At 41.0% G+C, this 26,573-nt stretch overlaps 2 protein-coding genes across 3 annotated transcripts in view; one reads left to right on the forward strand and one right to left on the reverse strand.

The window, feature by feature from the left end:
* COQ10B (coenzyme Q10B) lies at positions 1 to 25,428 on the forward strand. Of its 2 annotated transcripts, none has more exons than XM_066616907.1 (5): positions 1 to 163; positions 8,479 to 8,628; positions 11,700 to 11,892; positions 15,461 to 15,562; positions 24,597 to 25,428. In XM_066616907.1, the coding sequence occupies exons 1-5, from the start codon at positions 87 to 89 to the stop codon at positions 24,699 to 24,701; spliced, it is 627 nt and encodes a 208-aa protein (XP_066473004.1). In that variant the 5' UTR covers positions 1 to 86; the 3' UTR covers positions 24,702 to 25,428. The 2 variants fall into 2 exon arrangements, with proteins under 2 accessions (XP_066473004.1, XP_066472924.1); XM_066616827.1 differs by lacking the exon at positions 24,597 to 25,428 and adding an exon at positions 17,442 to 19,360 and having other exon boundaries at positions 5 to 163.
* The window catches only part of HSPD1 (heat shock protein family D (Hsp60) member 1), a 13,737-nt gene continuing 6,244 nt past the window's right edge, over positions 19,081 to 26,573 (reverse strand). Inside the window, exons 5-12 of the mRNA XM_066616706.1 lie at positions 26,378 to 26,473; positions 25,888 to 25,981; positions 24,000 to 24,168; positions 21,847 to 21,946; positions 20,876 to 21,121; positions 20,230 to 20,404; positions 19,764 to 19,942; positions 19,081 to 19,679 (exon numbers count right to left, since the gene is read on the reverse strand). Of these exons, the coding sequence (XP_066472803.1) occupies positions 19,536 to 19,679; positions 19,764 to 19,942; positions 20,230 to 20,404; positions 20,876 to 21,121; positions 21,847 to 21,946; positions 24,000 to 24,168; positions 25,888 to 25,981; positions 26,378 to 26,473 (1,203 nt within the window). The 3' untranslated portion in view covers positions 19,081 to 19,535. The remainder of the gene's footprint in view (positions 19,680 to 19,763; positions 19,943 to 20,229; positions 20,405 to 20,875; positions 21,122 to 21,846; positions 21,947 to 23,999; positions 24,169 to 25,887; positions 25,982 to 26,377; positions 26,474 to 26,573) is intronic.

Raw genomic sequence — 26,573 nt, forward strand, 5'->3', positions numbered from 1 at the left:
CAAGCCGTTGAGGAGGCGCCGGAGCGAGGGCGAGACAGTGGGATGGGGGCGGCGAGGGAGACCTAAGTAGCTGCGGCGGGTCGAACATGGCGCGGAGCGGCCGGGCCGTTGGGAAGGCGCTGGTGGAGAGGCTGGCGGTGGTGCCGCGCAGGGCAGCCCTCAGGTACGGAGGGAGGGGCTTGGGTGAGAGAGGCCCCGCCCCCTCTTCCTCGGTGGGGGAGGGGTGACAGCCTCTGAGAGGGCCCCCCCAGTCTCCAGGGAGCCGTTCAGGAAGAGGAAGGGTTGATGGAGCGGCTCCCAGCCTGGCGCCAAAGGGGGAGGGGCGCCCCTCCATGCCTGTGCTTTGTTTGGGTGTCCCCTCCGCTTGCCTTCTTCAGCAGCTGGGCGGCAGGCAGCAGTTCCCTCCTGGCAAGAGGAGCATCCCTTCTGGGGAAGGACTTTTCGCCCTGTAGCGTTGTGAACTGGGGGACACGCCCAGCGGGTGGTTAGTCTGTGGAACTTCCTGCCACAGGAAGCGGTGGTGGCATCTCGCCTGGGTGCCTTTAAGAGGGGAGTTCTGGAGGAAAAGCTGTGGTGGGTGTGTGCAGCCTCCTGGTATTAGAAGTGGGCTACCTCAGAAGGCCAGGTGCCAGGGAGGGCACCAGGTTGCAGCTGTGTTGTGTGCCCCCCCCCGTGGGCCACTGTGAGATGCAGGAAGTTGGACTAGGTGGGCCCTTGGCCTGATCCAGCAGGGCCCTTCTTATGTCCTTACTTTATTAATACCACCATGGTTGGATGGTCCCTGGTGAACTTGGTCCAACCAGCCAGTGGTTTCCAACATTTTTTCACTTGCATACCCCTTACATAAGAACAGCCCCGCTGGATCAGGCCATAGGCCCATCTAGTCCAGCTTCCTGTATCTGACAGCGGCCCATCAAACACCCCAGGAAGCACAACAGACACAACCTGCCTCCTGGTGCCGTCCCCTTGGCAGCCCATTTCCATAAATTATACCCTCATACTAGCAAAATGCTTGCATTTATATAGTTGCTGTTATTTCAGATTTATGTTTTCGGCTCCTGAGCAATATCTGATAAGACACAGTTTGATGACCAGAAACTAGCAGTTGCTGGGGCATTCACAGCCAGCAAGCTGCCTTCCTTCCTGCCTTGCCAGCCCTGCAAGGCATTCTAATACAGACCTGCCTTTTTCCACCAATATTCAATTATTTTTTCAAGTACCCCTGAAGGGCCTGGCAAATTCCCCTGGGGGTACATGTACCCCAGGTTGGGAACCACTGAACTAGGTTCTTGATCTGGAAAGATCTTGCTAGTAAAGCCAACACTAGATGAGTTGTTTGCTTGCCAAATGTAGTCTGAGCAAGGTAAACGCTAAAAAAAAAAAAACGCTATCCAAAGGCACCCCCATGATTACTTGTAAGACAGCCAAATACCTTGGAACCCTAATGTTCATAATGACCTTAAAAGTTATTTTTAGGTATCTAATGCATTGTTGTAACTATAAATGTTAAGGGAGAAACTGCAAAAGCATCTTGTTTTTATAACATACTTAGGCAGGTAAAAAAAATATTGTTTTTGTTACAACAGTCTGATACGGTTGCCTAGCTGTAACATTCTTAGACTTCTGTTTAGGACTTCTTACTGTACAAAGCACTGGACTGTTGACTCAAAATCTTTTGCAGCATTTAGTGTCTGTAGCTTCCTGAGTTCAGAAAAACAATAGCTGAGCAGACAATCCTGATTTGTTGTGGTATTGTTTAGTTTATACAGCCAGGATTTTATAGTGGTTCAGGAGTTGAACCTGGAAGATCTAGGTTCAAATCCCTGCTCAGCTGTGAAGCTTTCTGGGTGACCTTGGGCTCTCTCTCAGTCTTGTCTACCTTACAGGGTTGTTATGAGGACAGAAGTCGGGAAGGAACCATATGCACCGCCTTGAGCTCCTTGGAGAAAGGGCAGTACTTTATAAAAATGTTAAAAATAATTTTTTAAAATTCTGCTTTTCTGTCTTGCTAGCGATCACAGTTATGTAAAAAACATGAGAAAAGCACTGCTGGGTCAAGTGAGAGGCCCATCTAGTCTGGCATCCAGGTTCCCACAGTGCCCTGGCAACTGTCTCCAGGAAGCCTACAAAAAGAGTTTCAGAGAGAAAGGCATTGCTTCTCTGTAATTGGCATTTGGAGGCATACTCCTGCTGAAAACCTGAAAGTAGTGCATAGCCATCATAACTAGTAGATATCAATAATTTGTTCCCTATGAATTTGTCTAGTCTCCTTTTTAAAGCCATCCAACTCTCACCACATCTCATGGCACCAAATTCTACAGATTAGTTATGCTCTTGCATACAGTATTCTCATGCCTTCCTTCAGGAGTAAAAGGAGTATTGGTGGGGGGGGGGAACTGGTCTTCAAGGCTGCATGCACCACATGGTGGGTAGCCTTTGAGCCCAGTTCTTTCCTCTGACTTAGTGGAGGGGATCCCACTGGCTTGAGTGGTGTCAGCAGAAGTGATTGGGCTTACTATGATCCTATGCTTTCTGTGAACTGGTCCACAGAGCCTTATGGTAAGTAAAGGCAATATACAGTGTTTGCATCACAACAAGTGATTTTCTCCAGTTTAGTACACTTGTTTTTGGATCAAGGGGAATGTTTTCAACCAATTGAAGAGTGAAAGTCAGAGCGCGCACTATGAAAGCAACTGATTTTCTCTGTAAACTGCTTTATGAAATTTCTTGGTGAAAAGTGGTATATAAATCTTAATATTTTAAATATTTTTTCCTTGAGTTGTGATTCATTTACCACAGTTGCTTCTTAAAATAAAAACTGAAACATAATTGCTATAGTTAGGTTAAAGCCTAAATATTAATCTTAATAGTATGTTAAGAGTCAGTCTAGATACAGTGCCCTTCAAAAGAATGTATCACTTAGCTGTTAGTACTGACTATCGTGTTTCTAAAGATCACTTCCAAATAGGATGTTTTTTTTCTTGTGCAGATCATTGTCATCAGAACTTGATGTACATATAAATTTTTAATACCTTTCCCACACTGAAAGCCCCAAGAAATTAGTTTTGATTACTATAATTTAGATGACTACTGTGGGTCCTGGCTACTAAGTGTCTCACTTAGATTCCACTTGTGGGTATGTCTGAAGTAAATGGGCGATGGCATCGGCCTTCACAAGTAACAATATTTCTGCATACATCATAAATCTTTGACTCTGACTTGTGTGCTAGCAGACTTTTTAAGGCAGCATTGCTCAACTTCTGGAGTTTGAGTTGACCTTCTAAACAAATTCTGATATGAACCTGTGTGCCTCAACCATGGCAGAACATAAAGATATCAAAGTAGCCTGCTACTATTGGCTGGGACATTGGAAAAGGACACAAAAGAAGGCATCTCCAAATTGTCTAAAACCACATGCAGAAACATACTGTTAGAACAAAATCAGCAGTTTCCCCCATATCAGGTTTGGATGATGGGGCAAGTGTTGGAGAAGTTTTCCCCATATTCAGTGTGTGAAGATCTTCTGCCTGAAGACCTTGAACCCATTCAAGCATGGTGAAGAAAGCTCCACCTGTTTCAAGATGCTATCTCACCCCCCCCCCCCCACTGTTTCTCCCTTCCAGGAGGGTTACCATGCATCTTGTGAGTTTTATCTCAAGACTGCATGGAGCAAAGTTCTGTTGTCAGAAACCTCTTTTTTAAAAGGAAGGAGCATTGTACTCCTGCAAGGCATCCTTTTAGAAATTGGTATGAGTGTGATGCTTTTTCTGCTTGCAGAAGATATTTTCAACAATGGAGCCATGCTCCATGAAAAATTGGGGTACATCCCTCTGCATTAAGAAAAATGTGTGTCAATGAAACAATTTCAGGGTATAAGAAACTTATCTTGCAGGATTATTATTTTCAGGAGGTCATAGTACATAAAGTAGGGAGATTTGAGAACAATGATATTAAGGGATAGTATTGGTTGTTACCTGGTCTCTGATCCTGGAGTGTACTATACTGTAGTTACAGATTTCTGGTAACAGATTTAGGAACTTTTTCCAAGTAGAAAGTGCAGAAGGGTCCCTATAGAATCCAGTGGTCTTCAATCTTTTCCATGCCATGCCTCCAATAAACAAATATGAAACTGGGGACCCATCATCAATCCTACCTCCTCCCTGGACCATATCTACCCACCCCACTGCTACCCACTCCCTGCCCCATTCCACCCTTCTAGCACTGTTCACTGTAACCAAATATTCTTATTAGAAAGAGCAGAATAAGTTACCATGAAGCCTGGCACTGGTGAAAGCCATTTTAGCACAACTGCTAAGAACCACAGCAGGGCTGGGACACAATTTCTTGGCACCTGAAGGAGTACACATCAGATGCCTCTCTCTGTATCTGCTGATGCTGTAGTCTAGGGGGTCTTCAATATTTTTTGTTCCTGCAATGACCCCACAACTGAGGCTTTGCGACCCCATTGGTGTCATGACCTGAAGGTTGAAGAACACTGCTATAGACTGTAACAGAGCCCCCTTCTCACCCTTCTTGCTCCCAAGATGTACACAATGACTCACAGATGGTCCCTCATGTCAGAATAGGTCTATATGTGTCTCCTATATCCCCCCCCCATTCAGCCCACCCCCGTTTGGCCAAGGTATGCAAGTAAGAGTGAGCATGACAGGAGAGGAGGAGAAGAAATAGATGTGATTACCGAAGGATTGTACAGATAACCCGTTTGCTGCCTGTGTTTGTGTTCCTAAAACTTTCTAGTAAAAATAATGTTCCTAAACTTACTGTGTGCAAGTAAGAACCATTGGAAATAAGTGAAATTAACATCAAATAATTGTATTCAGAATTTGGGTGATGCATGGATGATAGAGAAATTCTGATTTCAAGACCTATTTGAATATTTATTAACAATGCCTGCAGTTAAAAGAAGATATTATGTATACAAATGAGAACGGTGTATGCAGCTAATGAGTAGCATCCACATTAGCTTGCTTCAAAGGAAGAGTAACTCTGAATGCTACCTAGTATTTTCCTTGTTTCCATTACGCTATGTATTGCCTGTGCATTCAATTGAATGGTGACTTGTCCCTTCAGTAATTGGAACTACTGCAGTAAAAACTTTTCTAGAAATCTATTATTGTATGTTGTTCTTGCCTATGCGCATAAGTGAATTGCAGCCAATGTGTTTTCTTTCAGAATAGTCACATCTGTTTTTTTAGAAACTAGAATAAGACAAACCCAGCATCATAGAATCGTCATCTGATGGCATTCACTTTCCATAACAGACACTTGAGATATAAGGCACATAGCTAATTGGGTTTGTTATCTTAGCTCTTCCCTTTCTGTACAATATTGGTTTGGCTAATACATTCCACTTCTTGTAACTGAAGGAATCTGCCATTATATCTCTTAATGGTGTATGTACTATCTTTCATTAAATGTCTGATAATCCTTTATTAAATGTCTGATAATCTCTTTGGTAGCAGAGCTGGTATGCTAAGCTTGCTGATAAAGCAGTAATAACCAGAATGCTTGTTCTTTATAGTGCAATTATGAGATGTAATCATTTTAAATCATTTGCAGTTTCAAAAATGCAATGTGTAACTGCATTATTTTCAGTGGTGACTTTGAAATTGACATTTGAAATTTTAAAGATCAAATGTGGTGACTTTACCATCTCACTGTGGGCCCAATTCTTGGGCCTGCTGCACCGTTGGAACGTGTTCTGGGAAATTGGTGGTTTGTGGATGTCACAAAAGGCAACCCACCATTCCAGGCAGCCAGGCCACCACCACAAATATTGAGTGGCCATGTAACAGTAGCCTCCAGAGAAGTCCCAGTGTTGGCACAGGAGAGGGGGGAGTGAGTGGATGCTAGTAGAAACGGGTGAGGAGGGGGAACGGGACAGAAACCGGAGCAGGGAGGGGTGTGTGTTGAGGCCAGGAAGGGAGCAGCAGCAGTAGCTCCGCTGGTATTCTATCCCCCTTCCTAGTCTTGATCTGCCTTCCTGAGTCCACTCAGACTTGCACCAGCAAAATTGCTGGCACAGGTCTAAGTAGACCATTTGTGGCAGCAGTGACTTACCCCTGGACAAGAGAACAAATGTTTCCTTGCCTGGAGGAGACATCCAGGACTGCCCCCCCCCAGCAGGATGCAGGGCATGCTCCAGTGGCTCAGCTGCATTGGCGGTGGGAGGAGTTAGATTGGGCTGTGTGACTTGAATAAAAATTTGCCCATGTATGAAGATCTAGCATTTCCCCAGTAGTGTTGCCAACGAAAATTGTGTCTTTCAAATGTGTGCAATAGTAAATTTGGTCCAGTAAATTGGTACTATAAACAGTAGATTGGTACTGTAAACAGTACATCTTGTCACTTTTTCTATTTCAAATACTGACTCTTCAAACATAGCTGTCAGCTGATGAACCAACGAAAGATTATAGAAGACATTCTTGGCAGTTGCTGCCACTTGGGCACCCAGGCTCAGGACCTTGTCCTAGAATATTGTACTCCTAGATAGCACATTTGCTCTTCCAGCAGGTGCAACTCTGTCTAAAAACAGGTTAAATTTCTTGACCTGTGGCACTACCTGTGGATGGATAAGGGCAAACAAGCTGAGGATTCAGCCTCAGTTTGTCTGCCTGCCCTTACCCATTCCAAAACTGCCTTCAAGCAACACTTCTGGGTTTCCCTAGGAATCATTAACTAGAATGAGAGATAGAAAATAGCAATTTTCCTGTGTGTGTGTGTGAGACAGAGAGAGAGATGTGGCAATTCTTTTTCAGAGAATTAAGGCAAAATCATTCATTTACAACTATGATTTTAGTCCTGAGATGTGATTCAGAGATTGCTACACTTACCATTGGTCGGGAAAATTAATCCCCTTAGTACATTATGTAAAACTATGCTTGCTAACCTGTGAAGGTCAAGTCCACTTTTAACTTCTGTTCCTTGTGACTGTCTGGTTCTACCATTACAGTTCTGATTGATCTATAATAGATTAAACATTAATGTTAGAGTTTTGTAGCTGAAAATATTAGTTTGAGGTTTTGATTTCCATGAAAACTTTTGTAACTCTTTATGGAAGAGTCTCAATTTTCAAATTAATTTTCTTGTCTCCAGCTTTTGGAAATGAAACTGGTGATATTACCTACATTCTTGTTGATTCCTAAACAGCATGGTTAAGAGAAATACCAATTATCTCAGCAGAGTTTGCTAGTTACAAGTAAAACCACTTTACTCCCCTGCAGTCAATTCAACCTTCACTGTTTGGTTTACATGTTAAGATAACTTTACTAAACTTGTACTGTCTGATAATGTAGGTGTTTTGTTAGCAAGTTAAGCAGAAGGTGTCTGTAGTGAAATCTGAATAGAACAATTGTTTGAAAAAAACGATTTTAAAGTTAGGAAACACTAAGCATTTTTAAATGATTTTAAAAATCACTTTAGGAAATAATAATGTTGCCAGAAATGAATCCAGATAGTAAAATGTCTGTCCTAGTGTGTATGTTCTGGACAAAATAATGGCTCTGGTACAAGGCATTTTAAAATTGGGGAAAGGAACCTCTATCTCCTGATTTTTTTTTTCTTCAGAAGTGGCATTAACCTGGGATTGCTTGTGCCACAATGTTGTGCCTCATAGGCTGAAATTTGAAAATCTAGATCCCCAAATAGAATTCACGGTAGCATTGAAACAAAATACACTTGTACTAATGTGGATCTGTGGGAGTATGTGGCAGTTTAAAATGTTCCATCCCTTGGGATATTTGTCATAGAAAAAATCATCAGAGGACCTTCCTAGACTGCACTGCTTAGCTTGCTAGCTGACTAAGGAAGTGCCAGGTGTGTATTGCCCCTGTATGCCACAGTAATTACAGTTGCAGCAGGGTTGATACAGGCTAGATGTAAAGACAGTGAGTATTGGGTGAAGCCCCATTGGCCACATTTACATCTGGGTGCAAGAGCAAGATCCTTCAGTGTGAAAAAGAAATACTGTAATTATAAATAGATAATAGGTGTCTGAAATACTAAACATACATTTATTGGATTGTGCCTTAATGTTTCTGTAGAGGTGCCAGGTGAGTGCTTAAGAGTAAAACCCTTTGTATTCTTTTGAGTATCCTTGAGCTCAAGCAGTTTTCCTGTTTCTGTAGCAGAAAGGGTCAAATGATTAGTGAAACTTGCTGCTTTGGCAGGAAATGCTGTTCTGCAAGTATGCATGAGCATAGTGTAGCATGTGGCCTCCAACTAACTTGCAGCCAAATCTTAAGGGGGGAAGGCCTTTGTATTGTACTGTTGCCAGATTCTTTCACATGACTGGGATATATTTAGTTTCTTCAAAGGCACCAAAAGTTGACCTTATCTTGAACTTGCAAGCTAAGATTATTTTTGTTTTACTATTTTATTTTATTTATTATTTGTATACATTTATAATGTTGCTTTTTAAACCAGAAATCTATTCTAAAAATGTTTCAATAATTACAGGCATGTGACTTCCTGGGAAATTTTGTTGAGCAAAGTCCCTCTATTACAAGTCCCTGGAACACAGTGTGTCTTTTCAAGAAGAACTTTCTTCAACATTACTGCACCATTGGTGAATAAAAGAAAAGAATACTCAGAAAGGAGGATTATAGGGTTTGTATAAAACTGAGAAACAGAATAACGGTTTATAAAAATGCATGACTTTGTTTATGTGGTCAAACCTGAATAGAAATTTTAGATACATAACCAGTTTCTCAGTTTCTGCTAGTATTACTCAGTGTTTCCTTAAAACCGATTTGTCTACTTTCTTGTTATTTGAACTTTACAGTCCGATCCTAACAGTGTCTATGAAGAATTCAAGCAGAGTTCAGTGGGAATTACTTTTTAGGATGGAATTGTACATTACAAAACAAACATGGGGTTCCCAAATCTTGATTTGTCTCATAAGTGTAATAGGCAGATGGTTACATCCCATCCAATGTTTCTCTGCTGCATGTTCTTTTGTTGAGATTATTGTATTGCCTAATTTAGGTAGGACTGATATACCATACAACTTTGGTAGAAGGAGAACAGTGTGTTTACCTTAAATGTACAGTGGTACTTTTTGGCATACTAGTAAATATACCATAGGAATAGTCATGTAACTCAGAAAAATTAGGTGGGCAAGAGAGGTGTACTATAAAAATAGATTTTTTTTGCTGTGAATATCTTCGATCTGTGTGACTTCAGCAGTTTGAATTTGCTAAACCCATGTCTGGTGTTCTTACTTTTTTTTTTTAACCTAGATGAAGATAGTTAATAGACCACTTCTGCGTGAATGGTAGAAGGACTTTATTTTTAATGGGTGGCAAGTTAACTTACCACCTATTTCTTTTCCAGACTGCTGTACATCTGTGTTAAGAATTTCCGCCCAGCAGAAACAAAGACCTGACTCTAGGCTCAGCATAGTCCTTGAAGACAGTGGGATTACTTGCAAGTTTAGTGATTAGTCTGGGAAAATTAGATCCTGCAATTGAGTGAGTTGTGAAAATCAAGAGACAAACAAAATGGAAACACTAATGCTTCCTTGCCTAAAGTTAAGAGGAAACTGTTTCAAATTCAGAAACATTAGTAGTTGTGCTTGCAATGAAAGAATTACCAGATGCAAATAGGTTATCGCCATTAACTTGCTGAAGCTTGCTTTTCTGTGTTACTGATTTCCAGAGTTGTACAGTCATAAATCTGAATTTTCAGTAGTCATGATTTTAAAATGTTTTGAAGTTTAAAAATAAAAAGAGAGAAGTCAGTAATCTCTTGGAGTCAAATCACTTTTTAAAGTTGGGTTAATGGGGAAGATAACTTCTTAAATTCTCTAAAACAGTGGTTCCCAAACTTTTTCGCACCAGGACCTACTTTATAAATGTCAGTCTGTTGAGACCCACCTAGCTTTATGAGACTAAAAATAAAGTTTCACTTTACCTCAAGTTCAAGTTTCTGTTTCTAGCCTTTTTACCAAGTTTTTTTTTTGAGGGGGGAGCAGGCACCTGGAGTTGTTGAACTCCATCTTCATCAGGATTGGATCACTGTGGTGGCCTTGTGTTCCCCTTTGCCTGGTCTTTGATAAGAGCAAGGCATGCTTGCCTACTCTTGAGTAAATGCACACATGCCACTTAGTTTCACTTTCTATAGGGCTGAATACATTTTCCTTGTCAGCTGGGAGGGCTTACCCCTCGAGACTTCGTTGGGGCCTGTGTTCATCATATGAGGACTGTTCTGGTGGCCTTGTATTCTCATCAACTTTCCCTTTGAAGTGGACCAAGGCACGGTTGCCAACTTGCAAGTGAATGTGCATGTGCTGCTTTGTTCTGGTTTTCATAGGGCTCAATAAATTTTCCTTGTTAGCTATCAGCTTGTCAGTTTCACAACCCACCAAAAATCAGGTTGTTACCCACCGGTGGACCCCAACCACAGTTTGGGAACCACTGTTCTAAAACATGTTTGTGATGGCTCAGATCAGGATCCAGAGAACTGCAGGATTAGTTCCATGCATTCAAGCAAATAATTTCAAATCATGTTCTGATATGGCAGGGTGGGCTGCTTTTGAAAGAAAAAAAACTCAAAATGCTTTGATTTTGTGTAGTTTTGTATTGTTTCCTATAGAGTTTTAGTGGCAGTATGATTACATTTTTGTGAAACCAATTTGATTCAAAATGACAGAACCCTGAATTACTCATGCCTATCACATCAAGACAAGCCTGAATCTTCCTCAAATTTTGACTCTTACAGGATTCAGAGCCAAATTGAGGGCCTATCCATCTTTCTAGCACCAGTAGCCACAATGCAGCGCTGAGGTAAGGGAACAAACATTCCCTTATCTTGAGGAGGCCTCTATGACTGCCCCCTCATCATAGAATGCAGCAAATGTCTCATTGGCAAGGCTGCACCAGCTCTGGGAAGTTGGATAGGATTGGGCCCTGTATGTGTCTTCAATAGCCTCAGAAAGTAAAATGTGTAAAATAAGTAACTTTTGTTGGACCAAGTTCTGCTTGAAAAAGGGTATGTAGGAATGGTGTGAACAACTGGGAGTGCAATCGTAATGGTGTGCTTGGCCGGTGCTGGTCCCTTGTACTGGCCTGTTAGGTTCACAAATGGGCCATAAAGCATGTTTGTGCCTCCTTGGGTATCAGCAGGGCCAGCGCAGAGATGTGTGCTGGCCCAAGGGGGTGGCATCCAGCCTCTGCTGTGCCAACACCTGGGAAGTTAGTGTTGGCTGAGCTAGGCTGGCATGGGAGTCTGCAGGGAGGGTGGGGAGGAGGTGTTTCAGGGCGGGGAAAACTGGTGGTGGACGGGAGAACCATGGGCGGGTGGCGGGAGAACAAGGAGTGAGGCCAAGACTCAAGAGGTCGCGCAGTTTTAAGTATACCCATTAGGGTGCTGTGGTTCTCCCTGGGGTTTCCCCTTGCCCCAGGCTGATCTGCTTGCAGCCCGAAACTCATGCTGGATACGGGGCAGGCCTGCCAGCCTCCCTGTTCCAGCGCAAGTTAGGATTATGCTGTGGTTTTCATAAACAGGAGATGTAGATAACATTAGTATCTTTAATTGGGCTTTTGACTTTTTTCCAAGAAATCAGATGCCAGTGGCAGAGCTTTCATTAGCAGTATTCTCTAAAGCCACCTTTACAACTGAAACATTTAAGTATAGGGGAGTACCTCTTGTAACACTAACTTTCATTTGCTTTTAACTAGGTATTCTATGCAAGAAATGTATGATGTGGTAGCTGTTGTGAGTGAGTACAAGGACTTTGTTCCCTGGTGCAAAAAGTCAGATGTGTTATCCAAGCGTTCTGGATACTGCAAAGCACACATAGAAGTAGGATTTCCTCCTGTGATGGAGAAATACACTTCAGTAGTTACGCTAGTAAGACCACATCTGGTTAAGGTAATACTTATGTTTGTGTATTTACATTGCATACCTATTTATACCTCTTCTATCATTACAGTATAGAATGTAAGAATTTATTGTCAGAGCCATATTGCTCTAAATGCTGTTCTAAGTCTTAGGGTCCAAACCCACTTTCCAGCACTGACATAAGGGAGAACAAATATTCCCTTAATTTGAGGAGGCCTCAGTGAGAGCCACCTAACTGCAGGATGCATCACACATCCCATTTGCTTTGCTATGCCAGTGCTGGAAAGTTGGTTAGGATTTGGGCCTTGGGTCTTTGTATGTAGAACTGAATGTTAATTGAAGAATTGTTAATATTGTTCTGCATATTTATTGAAAGAAAACTTTGGAAATGAAATTCCAAATGCATGCTCGATGTATGCAGTTATTTCGTTCCATTTAGTGCAGGGTTTCTGTTGCTTCCCTAGGCTTAGATGCCTAGAATGAGAAGTAGAACTGAGTGATACCCATGTATTGATGACACCAGCCCAAATCACTAGATGACCTCTCCCATCAGTTTCATGTAGATGTTAAAAATGGGGACAGAATGAAATCCTGCAGAACCCCAACTACAGGTGGAGCCTACTTATGTGCATGAGTTCTGTTCCCTGACCTGCCTCGCCTCAATTAAGAAAAATCTCATTGTGCTAAATTGCATAGAGTGAAGCAAATGTACTGCTGCCTGACACTTGGGGATGGAAGGAAACTAAGGCAGAGGTTCTCAGTTGCCTCCCCCTCCTCTGCTATGTACTTAGCCCTCCCTGTTGCCAGCTATCCTTCTTCTTTCACAGGTGGGATGCTGAGCTTTTAAGAGTCCAGTCCTATGCCTGCCTACTCAGAAGTAAGTCCCATTCTAGTCAGTGGGGCTTAACTCCCAGGAAAGTGTGGATTGGATTGTAGCCTGAGAGCCCAGTCCTATGCCTGCCTACTCAGAAGTTCCATTCTAGTCAATGGGACATACTCTCAGGAAAGTGTGGAGCAGATTGTAGCCTAAATCTCATGCTTTGCTTGCTGGGCTGTTTTGTTTGTGTGGACTGGAGCATGGAGAGCCTGCACCATCTCAGTCTGAAGAGGGGGAATTTGGCAAACACTCCCAGGGTTTTTTAAAGCAATCCCCCCTGTTACTACCGCACCTGCCCGTGTGTGTGTGTGTGTGTGTGTGTGTGAGAGAGAGAGAGAGCGCGCGCTCGTGCGTTCCACGTGTTCAGGCTACAGAGGTTTTCGGGCCCCCTTCCCCTCTTCAGCCTCTTTGCTGGCTCATTCACTCCAGGAGTCTTACTGTTCCTTTGCAAGGGGAACCTCTTCAAAGACTCTTTCCCTGCCTGTGTGAGGTGGAGCCTTTTTGCAGTGTTTTGGAGATGCCAGCACAGGGCAAAGGTGTGCAACTTTGAATTCCCCCCACCCGATTTGCATTGAGACAAATCTGCAGATAAAAAAATCCGTGGATAAATAGGGTGCACCTGTATAGGGAAAAGCAGTAGTTTCTCAAGTATCACCTGTTGGATTCAAAGATACTGTATTGTATATGCAAGAATCATCATTTTCATTCCAATTTCATTAAATATATAGAAAGCAGGCTTGTATCTTGTTCTCTTTTATTAGAGAGAGCACCTCTTGGTGGAGAGTAGCTGTCAGATATCATTGTCTTAAGACACAACCATTTCTTCATTTGTTCAGGCTCTAACTGCTGCAGGCACCTAAATTGCATTGAAAATCATTTCGGCATGCTGAACATGCTTTACCTTGCCAAATTAAAACAGAATCTTCATTCATAGAGCTAGATTGAAGAAAAGCACTTAGATCTTGCATCTCTAAAGGCCCAATCCTAGCCAATTTTCTAGGGCCAGTGCAACTGTGCCAATGGGGCGTGAACTGCATCCTGTGGCGGAGGGAAAGTTACAGAGGCCTCCTCAAGGCATGGGCATTTGTTCCCTTATCTCAGGGCTGCATTGCAGTTGCACTGGTGCTGGAAAGTTGGATAGGATTGGGCCCTAAAGCTGCTGTATAAGGAAACAAGCTTTGAACTTCCAACTTGTCTGTACTCTTAAAACTCATTTTTGGTTGTCTTCAATGGCAGTGACAGATCCTTTGTGGATATTGTTTTCTGTACTATCAAAGTGTTGCATTTTCCCAGTTATTTTTCAGTTACTGTTTAAAACAGTAGATTCCTTGTTAAATTTCAGTCAAAGCAATAGTGTTAACAGACCTATTCAAATTGTATTTTTTCTGGGAGGGAAAAAAATCTTCACTCTGAAGACAGGAAAATATCCAATGTGGCTGTAGAAGACATTAGAAAATGGCCTGACTTGTTTTGAATGTTATAGTACTTTCTTGTTGTTTTTTTTCATTTTGTGAAGAGGTTCTCTTCCTCCATTTTCTGTCTCTAGAGTTGCAAAAGGAAAAATGCCACATAGAAAAAGCTGTACTGCTCAGAACATGTTGGTCCACTTTCTAAAAATAAAAGCTGTCTTCTATTTTTTCTTTTCTGGATATCCTTCTGAATATGTTTGTCTTAGTTTCTGCCTTGGATCAAGAGCAGCTTTTGTTTCTGTGTTGTCGCAGGCAACAAAATAGTAACTGAACATGACTCTGGACTTGATCCCCACACTTGTCATCTGTGCTCTTCAAGAGATGGTTGCTTTGCAGCTAGAGTTTGAAAGAGCCAATATGAACTTGTTAAAAGCTACTACTGGTTATACTTATTTATGCATAGAGAACACCTCATCAGTAGTCAGAGGTTTTACTAATAACCTTTCTAGAACTAGAAGTTATTTCAAGTTACAGCAGGAATGACTGGAAAGACACTACTAATTCTGAGAATACAGGGGGCATATCTGCAGGTACACTACCCCTCAGGAGGTGAGGGAAATACAGCTCGTCTCTGGAGGGTGGGGGGCATCCCGATTTAGCTATCCATGGGGGGGGGGGGTTTCCTGGAATAGAACTCCCAAAAATAAGGGGGCATGCCTGTATGTAGTGATCAAAATGAGAGCGCTGACTTTGTTAACCCACCATTCTTATGTCATTAAAAATATTTTTTGATGTGTATGTAACATGCACAGCCACTCAAGTGTGAAGGGTCTACCTGAGTTGAAGTATGTCTTTGCATCTTAAAGGAATGTTTAGCTATATGCCTTCCTTGGATATCCCATTCATGTGCAAAGGACAGGTATATTAAATTGGCTCTGATACTAACTTCCATTGAATGCCTTTTAGATATATGCACAAAAAATGTTTGGGGCTATTTCTAACACATTTAACTGACTGAAAGTAAAAAGGAACCAGCTTAAAAATGTTCCCTACCAGCTACCTGAAGGTAATTATGGTTGTCTTTGGTAAATTTGTATGGTCTTACAAAGCTGTGTTATAAACAAAATGGAAAGATCTATTGGATAGCTAGAATAGTCATAATGCCCCACATCTGTATTGAAGTGGGTTTAAAATGAAAAATGGCAACTTGCTGAAATAAGTAATGATAAATCTAACTTTGACTTTGCTAAAAAGTTAAGCTTGAGGATTTTAAATTATGTACAGATATTTTAAAAGTTATACTTTCTCCTAGGCTTCATGTACAGATGGGAAACTATTTAATCACCTGGAAACAGTGTGGCGCTTCAGTCCAGGGATCCCTGGCTATCCAAGAACATGCACCTTGGATTTTTCAGTAAGTATTAGAATAAGCCTTGCAAGCTGTTCAGACCATTGAAGTGGCCTTCTGAAGCCATGACAAGCTGCCTCCAATAAACAGTTCGAAACATGTCTTTTAAATGTGCATATTTAACACTACAATTTTTTTTTAATGTACCTTTATTCCCCTGCTGGAAAAGCCTTATACATTTTCTTTATAATAACCAGTATTTATGGATTTGGCAGTGCCTTTTGTATGTTATTTCTCCAACCTACTGCTTTCCAAACAGCCATATATATATATACATGAGAACAGGAAAAGAAAAAAAAACTGAATTACTCATTCCTAAATGGTTACAAGGAATAACAGTAGCTCTTTCCTTCCTTGGCAGACTGGTGGGGAAAACAGAATAGCAAAGCAAACCTAGAGGTCTTGTTGTAAGGGGATGTGTTCCATATGACACCTGCACCTTTGAGAATAATTTTTTTCCTTAACACCCTGAGTCTTCTAATCACTTCAGCAGTTGTCATGCTTTACTGTACTGGTTGTCCCTCAGCACACTGAGTTGCCCTAGTTACCTGAATTTGTGAAGCCTTGGTAAAATACAAATGGTGCTTATTGAAATCTGACAACCGCTTTCTGGCTGGATAAAGGTTATATTCAAGCCAGATGTATTTTCATCATGACATCAATTCATTGCAAAGCTAGCTCTTCTGAGCCCTGGTAGGGTGCTCCTGTTTTTTCCTCACTAGCCACATAGTTGTGAGAATGGATGATGGCCGGATCCCAAAGGATCTCCTCTATGGAGAACTCCTGCAAGGAAAGCGCCCTACAGGTAGACCACAGCTGCGATACAAGGACATCTGCAAGAGGGATCTGAAGGCCTTAGGAGTGGACCTCAACAAGTGGGAAACCCTGTCCTCTGAGCAGCCCGCTTGGAGGCAGGCTGTGCAGCATGGCCTTTCCCAGTTTGAAGAAACACTTGGCCAACAGTCTGAGGCTAAGAGGCAAAGAAGGAAGGCCCATAGCCAGGGAGACAGACCAGGGACAGACTGCACTTGCTCCCAGTGTGGAAGGGATTGTCACTCCCGAATTGGCCTTTTCAGCCACACTAGACGCTGTTCCAGAACCACCATTCAGAGCGCGATACCATAGTCTTTCGAGACTGAAGGTTGCCAACTACATATACCTTCACAGAAGTTGTGACACACAACTCAACAAGTGAATATTTTCATTCCTAAAAGTCCAGCATATGTTGAATTTCTATTTCAGACAGATAATGAGCAACAGTATTTCCATCACAAAATGTCTCTAGCTGTGACTGTTTATATTTAATGTAATATGCATGTACCTGTACAACTATTAGGCACATTTGCATGTGAATGTAGATAGAGATTTTGTTGGGGCAGTTTCTGGATCTTTTTTCTTTCATTTAGGCCTGCTCCTGTTGTAGTAAGTGTAATTCATAGGAGTAAGCCCTGTTGATCAAAGAGACCTACTTCTGAATAGACATGCATAGGAGTATGTTGCAGCTCTTATAAGAAGAGATTGCCACACAATGGTTATATAAAATGTTACCTCTGCTCTGGTGGAATAGTTTTTCAAAGCTTTCAGCATGCTGATCTGCAATATGCATATTTCAAACATACATTTCTGTTTAACTTGCATGTGATATGTCACTACTAGCATACAGTATGAATGTGAAGCTACTGAACGGGGAGCTGATGGACAAGGTGCTATCAGCAAAAATCATCTACCTCAAGTTCTCCTGGATCCCTGGAAAGTTGGTGAAATTTCTAATTAGATGTTGCAGGCAAAAATGCTGGGGCAACCCTGCAGTGTGCCTATAATTGTTCAACCGTTTTATTTGTTTAGTATGTTACTTTTAAAAAAGGAACTTCCTCTCCCTTATCAGGTTTCTTTTGAGTTTCGCTCTCTTCTGCACTCTCACCTTGCCACACTGTTCTTCGATGAAGTTGTGAAGCAGATGGTAGCAGCATTTGAAAGAAGAGCAGCCAAGTTATATGGCCCAGAAACCAACATACCTCGTGAGCTAATGCTTCATGAAGTACATCATACATAAGACTGTTTCCACTCTTGTTACAATGGTCTGGACACCTTGTTTGAGGAGCTTCTCTCTGATGGGCTTCCAATTACAAAGGGGACACTTGCGGATTATGTATAATATAGTACTGTACAAGACATGCATATAAGGTGTACATAACATAGAAGCTTCAATCAAGTGCAATTTGAGATGCTGATAGGTAACTGAGTGGCAGCTACAACTTACACCAAATTGCCTTCCTCATCTTACCAGTTTGTGTAAAACTCAGCACTGTGCCACTTCTGCCTTATTTTTTTGCAGTGTTTATATTTACTAGTGGAATCAAGTTTAAGTTATTAGTCTTTTAAAATGCATATTTAAGTTATTTTTGCAGTTGCAGACAACCAAACCAAGCTTTAAAAGTAGCTGAGGACTGTTTGTTCTCAGTATATAAATATAGTGAAAGAACATCATATGCAAGTTTTAGAGTAAGCTGACCATGCCCCTGAAACGGCTGTATTTAAACAAGCAGTAAATAATGTAGTATCGCACTACTGTAGTGCTTCAAGAGGATCTACATTATGTACAAAATCACAGGTTGTGGTATAAACAGCAAAAACCTTTTCATTTCCTCTGCAGCCCTGTGTCTGAGGGGTGTAGTAGATATGGGGTGATTGTCTAATGTCACCCCTTCCCCTCCAGACCAAGAGCTGCTGCTGCATTTGGGATACAATCTATGGTCAAGCTTCTCTGCCCACCAAAGGGAAGGTGTTTCATTAATAGAACAAAGTTTTCAACTCTTGAGGAAATCTATAAAATGTTTTGTGATTATGAGAACAAGCTATCCAAACCTCTAAGGGAGTGGTTTTTATAAATTATTGCACTTACTTTATAATTCAAGTAGATAGAGGTAGGATTGTTACTTTTGTCTTTCCTCCCAAGTTCTGAAGTTGGTGCACCATCAACTTCCATGCTGTTAATTATATCCCAAAATAGTTTTATAATTTTACTACTGCACACCAAATATCAAGAGACTTGTCACCTCACTTTTAGATACCATAACCAAGTTAGGCTATGAAATTTTAATTCTGAATTATATATTCAATTGCATCTAAGACAAAGGTAGAAATACAAATCAAAGGCTACAGAAAATTCAGATTAATATGAGGCAAAGTAATAGTACTGTGGGCAGTCCCTCTGATTGCTGTATTAAAGTGCTCTGAAAAGCAAAAACTTACAAAAGAATTTGCGGTTTCCCAATTGAGAACTGATCCTGTAGGCCTAGTATTGTCTGGTACTGTAAGGCAACCTGTAATTTTCACCACCTCACTTAAGTGAACAGAACAAGTATGCAGATGTCTTGCTATGCTAAGATTATTCCATCTACCCTCTTGCAAGAAAGGGTTGTGTTTTTAGTCACATGGGTACAAAGCCCAAACAATAGTTTCTAGGAAACTGACTCCATGCCTCTGATAAACCAAGTTCTTATGTTTTTGAATAAGTTAATACATTTCACACCTTTGAGCAATCTTTTATTACATAAAGTTGTCACATAATTGTGTATTTGTCTATCTGCTTTGTACACGATTTTCATTCAGTATTGCAAACAATGGCTTCTGGATTTCCTAGCAACAGCAAGCACTGGTAAAGTCTGATTTAACAGAACTACAAGTGCTTCAACCAATGTAAGTTTAGATCACAGCACTGGTATATGATCTTGCACCCAGTATCAGGAATGTAGAAATGTCTTTATTCAAAGTACAAAATAAATTATCTGTAGGCATGGACAATGACTAAACAATTATACATGCGTCAACTCAAATCCAGTAACTAATGTTACAGTGATTCTCGACCACCAGCTTTGTGCAGTCACTGTCCACCCTGTCCCTCACATGGACCTGCCGTTTACTTCAAACTTGTCAATTCACTCATGTAGTTCATGATGCACATCCACGGAACCCAGAGTTAGAACATGCCACCTCCCATGCCACCACCCATTCCTCCCATAGCAGGTTCTTTTTCCTCTTTAGGAATTTCAGTTACTACTGCTTCAGCTGTAGACAGAAGGGAAGCAACGCCTGCTGCATCCATCAAGGCTGTTCTTACCACCTAAAAAACAGTGGAACACATTTAATGCAATACTCTTCTAATTGTGTTTCAAGATAGAGGATTGTTAGAAAAAATAGTATTTACCTTTGTTGGATCAATTATTCCCTTCTCTACCATGTTTACAAAATCACCAAGCATGGCATCATAGCCAACATCAGGTGGGCTTTGCATGATCTTCTCAACTATTAGCGATCCTTCAACACCAGCATTCTTGGCAATAGTCATTGCTGGAATCTTCAATGTTCTTTTGATGATTTCTATACCTAGAATACATACCACATCTCACTTCAACAATGTGTACGTGATTTGATGCTTGCAGAAACCCACCTAGCAATGTTAAAGGGAAATGTTTGACATCACTCCCACTGGCTGCCAAGAGGGTTCACTGCAGTAATCTCAATCTTGTGCATGTACACAGATACAGGGCTATGAGCTTCCTACCCAAAACTGCAAGAGTTTTTGAAGTAGAGGCATTGAACGAATTTCAAAATCTATACCTCTAAATAGAAACAGTAACACCATATATGGATAGATATTACAATTTACTTACCAGTTTTCTGATCCTCATTGGCTGGAGTCAAAGCATCTAGTGCTGGAATACACCGAAGCAATGCACAGCCTCCCCCTAGAACAATGCCTTCTTCCACAGCAGCGCGAGTGGCATTGAGAGCATCAGTGACTCGGTCTTTCTTCTCATTCACCTCAACATCACTTGTTCCTCCAACCTAAGATAGAATACTTACTTGATCATTTATATCTTGAGGTAGCTCAAAGTTTTCCTCAAATCAAGCAGGTAATTGGAAACATTACGCAGGTTTTAGAGTGGCTTCTAATTAAACCACATTTTCTCTTCTCAAATCCAGTGAGGAAAAAGTGATGTCTATTGTGTAACCTTAAGCCTGGAGACCACTGTGTCCAGACAAAACTCTCCCAGTCACAGCCGGCACTTGCTGTTCCGCTGCTCAGTTTCCCCCTCCACTGCTGCACAGGGACACTCTGGGCAATTGTGTCTACTGCCCAATGGCCCAGCAGGCTATGCAGCAGGTTGTCTGGGCAGACACAACTGCCCAGAATATCCCTATGCAGCAATTGAGAGATTGAACGGTGCTGAGATGGAACAGTAAGTGCCACTGACTGGGGGGAAGGATTAGGAAGGGCGCCTAAGAGCCCTACTCTAGAAAAAGAAGAATATTCACCTTCAGTACAGCTACTCCATCAGACAGTTTGGCAAGGCGTTCATTCAGCTTCTCTTTTTCATATTCACTTGTTGTAACCTCTAGCTGCTCAACTATTTCCTGAACACGCTTTTCAATTTGAGATTTATCGCCTTTCCCTTTCAGTAACAAGCAGTCATCTTTTGTCACAATGACTTCTCCAACTTTACCAAAGTCATGAGGCTGAATATCTTCTAGATTTATGGTCAAACCTTCCTCTCCAAACACCTAGAACAAATAATATTGTAAGCTTGAAACCCAAGCACATTAAAGATTAGTTGCAATTTCACATATTTAAAATCAACTTCTGCTGGGAAATGATTCCTTTCAAGAAGATAGGCATGTTATGGCCACAATCCTAAGCGATAGAAAGAAAACCTTACTGAACTCCATAGGATTTGCCTCTGCGTAAACACACTTAGAATCACACTACCAATGTTCTCTCAAGATTTTCCAAGTTCCTGTTACTTATAAATAACCTTATCTTCCAATAGTTCCCCAGATTTCACAAGTTTACACTATTTTGTGGGCCAATTTTATTCTTTCTCAGTATTAAGTAATCAACGAATTGGATTAGTTCTTGCGCAGTAGTATAACCTTACAGTTAAAAGGATTGGATTCCAACTTGAATGAGGCTCAAGGTATCTTTCACCCACTCTTCACCACAGCAGCTTCACGTACCACCCCCGTACTTGGGACCCTCAGAAAGGAGATGGGGGGTTACAAGTAGACAGTGAAGATTTCCTGCGGAGCTTCAATTCCCTCATGCAGATTAGGATCCAACCCATGGTTTACAAACAAGATACTTGAACAGCAATTTAACTTAGAACACAAATATAACTACTGATGTACAAATAAGAAGTTTTGCATTACTATTACCAATGTTTATAAAATAACTTCAATTCCAATTTCTCAATACAACTTTGGTCAGACATATTTTAGTGTTTACTTACAGCACCACCAGTCGCAATTGCCATATCTTTAAGCTGATTTTTTCTATTGTCACCAAAACCTGGTGCTTTTACTGCAACAACTTGCAGACCAACTTTCAGTCTGAGGGAGGAAAGAGGAGAGAATGTCAGCACCCTGAATACTTGTTGCACACACTTTTGGTGTGAAATATCACATCAGTGGTCTGTCCAAAAAAGGTGCTCACTATAGCTGCCTATGTAAGTGCCTAATGAGATACCAAAATGGAAGATATGTATTCTGTAACAATGCTAAATTTTATTTCATTCTCTAATAGTAAATGAAGTAATAATTCACATCAAAATAGTAATAGTAATAGTTTGCATCAAAACCAGCCTTCAGAATAAAACTGTTTGCTGTCCTGATTTAAACTTGCTCTCACAAATAATTAAATTACTTCAGAAGTAGGGCTGAAAATTGTGGCACCCCAACCATCAGGAGCTCCCTGTGCAAACAGAAGCTTCCTCCAGGAGCTTCACAAGTACAAGGACTCCTTCCACAAGCAAAACACTGTCTGTATGCACAGAGGAAGCTGTTTGCATAGTTAGTTTCTGACAGTGAAAGTGCTAGTCTGGATACTACCTGCTGTGAATCAGATTGGTAAACTGGAGTAAGCCCCAGTGAAATGGAAAACCATTCCCATGTTGACTGAAATTCATTTAACTGAATTTCACCATTTATGCTCAACTCACACCACCCAGATATATGAGGTGTGACCAGAAAGCAATGAGAATGAAGTTCCTACACGCAAGAAGGGCTATGTGAAAGGAGAAGCTAGCCAAGGTAACTTGGGGTGGGGCGCCAGGTATACATTAGAACAGGGATCTCCAAACTTTTTGGCTAGAGGGCCACATCAAATATCTGGCATGGTGTGGAGGGCCGGAAAATTATAAAATTTAAATAGAGATGGAACTTAGATGAGTGAATAAATGAATGAATGGGGCTCATTCAGTCAACCTCTCTGGCCCTCAGAACACCCTCCAGACACAATAAGAGCACGGTTCTGGTCATGTTCAGTTGAGTGGGCCAAAGGCTTTCAGGAAACAAGAGGTTTGCTGCGGGCCGGAAAGAGGCTGGCTGTGGGCCGCATCTGGTGCCGGGGTTTGGAGACCCCTGCGTTAGAACACTGATCAGTTGCATTCCAGCCCTGTCAGAGTCAAGACATTCTTTTTTGTGACACTCTGTTCAAGTGCCTTGTATTAAGAAAAATGCAAGCAAGTATGGAACAGCAGTACGCAATAAAATTTTGTGTGAAATTGGGTAAAAGTGCATCAGAAACTTTGGAAATTATGAGAAAAGCTTATGGAGAAGCTGCATGATCATCTGCACAAGTGTACTGATGGCACAAGGCCTTCAAGAAAGGACAAGAAGGTACTGAAGATGAACAACGATCAGAACACCTGTCTTCATCAAAAAAGGAACAGAATGTGGATGCAGTGGTCTCTTCTCAACTATGACTAACAGCTCACTATCAGAATGATTGCAGAGGAAATGGGAACTCCCAAGTCAATTGTTCATGAAATTGGGACTCAGGATTTGTCACAGTGCTCTGGCTGTCAGTTTTTGGCTGAAAAACTCATCACAGTGCTTCCCCATCGACCCTACAGCCCCGACTTGGCTCCTTGCAACTTTTTCATATTCTCAAAGATGACGAATGGTTTGAAAGGACACCATTTTGGTACTGTGGATAATGTCCAAAAAGCCACTACACAGGCTCTGAACTTGAAGATTTCCAGGGATGCTATGAAGAATGGAAAAATTACTGGAGTGTTGTGTACACTCACAAGGTGCGTACTTTGAAGGAGACAATGTTCAATTGTAAAAATTTTCAAGGAAAGGATTTTAATATTCTTATTACTTTCTGGACACACCTCACATTAAAGGGTATACTTTGACTGTTGCAAGCCATCTTTTTGCTTTATTGTTCTAGTGTCATACAGAACAAGTTTAAACACACAGTTTTCAAAGACTGGAGCTACAAACCTAAGCCTATTTACTCAAAAGTACTCCCACTGAAACTAATGGGACTTACTTTCATGTCATAATGGTTAAAATCAGGTAGTATAGTATACAGTTTCTTACATGGAAAAACACTTGGCAAAAAGACCATACTTAAAGTTACTTGTTGTGAGCCTACCTGTTCAGTACAAGAGTACTGAGGGCCTCTCCATCAACATCTTCAGCAATAATAACTAAAGGCTTACGGTGGTTATTGGCAATTTCAAGAGCAGGTACTATGGACTGAACACTGGAAATCTTCTTTTCACTGATTAACACATAGGCATCTTGGAATTCACATTTCTGTCCTACATGAGGAAATAATATTATTGTGCTGCATTAGAAACTCTCAAAAATCAGAAACATTAATGAGTTGTATCCTCATCATAATTTTCAGCAATGAAAGACACTTCTGTACATGCAAAAGGGTAAGCAGTTTTCTCCTTCTCCCTCAGTAGTTTCTTATGCTACATCCCATGTCTACTCCAAAGATGCTCTTGACCTTCAAGAGGGAGTTTTCAGGTGTTGCTGGATTCTATCTGTGGGGAAGAAAAGAACTTTTCATGTGGGAACTGTCTCCTATGCATGCTAGTTCTTGGATTGCATCTTAACTCTATGATTAAATGCCAATCAAATTTGTACCCACAGTATATCACAGTGGAAGATATTCAAAAAGCTCAAAATGTAATGCATTACAAAACTTGTCACAATTAATCTTTGTGACTTCTTTCCAAAGGATGTTCTGATGGCACCTGGCCTAGAAGGATTGGACAGATTTATGGAGGAAAAGTCCACCACAGTTTACAAGTCACGAAGACTATATGCAACCTGTGGATTTTAGAGGAAGTCTACCTCAATGCCAGATGTAAAGGGCAACATATTGTTGCTGAAGCTGCAGCCCACATAATTGGGCTCTCCCATATCTTCATGAATGCTATTCGACCCATTGTATGAAATGAGTATGATACCCCTGTACAAAGCCTTAGAGCAGTGATTTTCATCTCCATGGCAGATTGACAAAGCATTAAAATTGTCAAGGCACACCATCAGGTTTTTGACAATTGACAAGGCACACCATGCTGCCAGTATTGAGCTCACATCGCCCACTGGTCCCACTAATAAATGACCTTCCCTCAAATTCCTGTGGCTCATTTGTGAACCACTTGCAGCACACCAGTGTGCCACAGCACAGTGGTTGAAAATGGCTGGCTTAGAAAGAAAGGGGATAGAGCTGGATCACCCTGTCTTATGCAATCTATGGAAACTAGTCACTATAGATCTTTAAATGTGATTATTCAACAAAAAGTTTTACACTTTATTGGACACCACAATGCCTACATAGTACGTGGTTGACTGAGGAATCAAATTGCTGGAGTTATTTGCCTGAAACATTGTTTAGGTGCAAGATGTGGTCTTGGTGACCCTACTGTAGCTAAAACACTTAAACAGAAACACCAGAAGAATAAGTGTTCCCCTACCATTATTCAATGGACTGATGACCTTTTAAACTTGTCAACATTTGAATGTATGGCTTATAGCCAACAAATACATATGGATATATTTTTGGACATTTGGAAGCCTCTCAGAGATTTACACACAAACTGCTTGTCAATACGTTTTGTTATCTTTATCTTTTTATATTATGTCTTTTCCTTTCCTTTCCCCCCCCTCAGTGTTTTTTTTGTTTGTTTCATTCAGTAATAAAAGGACAAAAACCAAGCATTACTTTTATTCCCCTCTTAAAGCCTGCAGTTCCTGAACTGCAAGCTCAAATGGTTGCCACAGAATAGTTTACCGGTGCCAAACGATATTTAAAGAGAAACACAGTGAGGGGTGCCATGAAAACATTACAACTTACCCAGGGACACTATAAAAAGAAAACATTTGGGAATCACTGTTATAAAGACCTTATCTGTAAAAGGTCTATTGTAAGAGCACCAAATCTTTGTTAGACGAAAGGTTCAATGGAACAAGTCCATTAAACATACTTACTAGAACAACACAGTGTTCAGCTGACACCAGCTTACCTTTGGCTGTGTTAATGAAGTATGGAGAGATGTAGCCTCTATCGAACTTCATACCTTCAATAATTTCCAGTTCATCATTCAATGTTTTTCCATCCTAAGTTAAAAAATATCCAGGAAATCAGCTACATGTACATCTGTTAATTCTGACCCTTGCCCTGTGCACAACCCCAGTTCAAAAGAGAGCCATTAAGGATGTTAATTTTGTAGCTAACACTTTCACTTCCCACTCCCAAGGGTAATGAAATGTACAGAGTTTTCATCATAGCTATGTTATATGTAAAAGATACTCTTATTAAAATGCTCAAGATCACATTTGGATATAAAATAAGGAGACTCAATAACCTATCCAAACGTACTCTAAAATACTACTATGCATGCTATTCCAGAAACTGCAAGTTTTAATTAACCTTTACTGTGTTTTATCTGTTCTAAAAAACATTTATAAAAATGCACCCCAAGCAATTCAGAAGTCTTAAACACACTCACATACCTTAACTGTGATAACACCTTTTCGCCCAACCTTTTTCATGGCATCAGAGATAATATTGCCAATCTCCTTATCTCCATTTGCTGATATTGTGGCAACCTGCAGAAGAGACACCAGTTATTTTCCGCACAAATTGAGCAAATTGGCTATAAGAACCTTATCTTTTCAAGATTATAGGCACAACAATTTAAGTTTAAAG

The sequence above is a fragment of the Tiliqua scincoides genome, chromosome 1 (genome assembly GCF_035046505.1).
Source record: "Tiliqua scincoides isolate rTilSci1 chromosome 1, rTilSci1.hap2, whole genome shotgun sequence".
Classification (NCBI taxonomy): Eukaryota; Metazoa; Chordata; class Lepidosauria; order Squamata; family Scincidae; genus Tiliqua; species Tiliqua scincoides.

Bases quoted from the DNA above. Each gene is read 5' to 3' on its own strand.
- COQ10B (XM_066616827.1), top strand. From the start codon at position 87: ATGGCGCGGAGCGGCCGGGCCGTTGGGAAGGCGCTGGTGGAGAGGCTG. The intron at 164-8,478 runs GTACGGAGGGAG...CAATAATTACAG, and splicing joins CCGCGCAGGGCAGCCCTCAG to GCATGTGACTTCCTGGGAAA. The intron at 11,893-15,460 runs GTAATACTTATG...ACTTTCTCCTAG, and splicing joins TAAGACCACATCTGGTTAAG to GCTTCATGTACAGATGGGAA.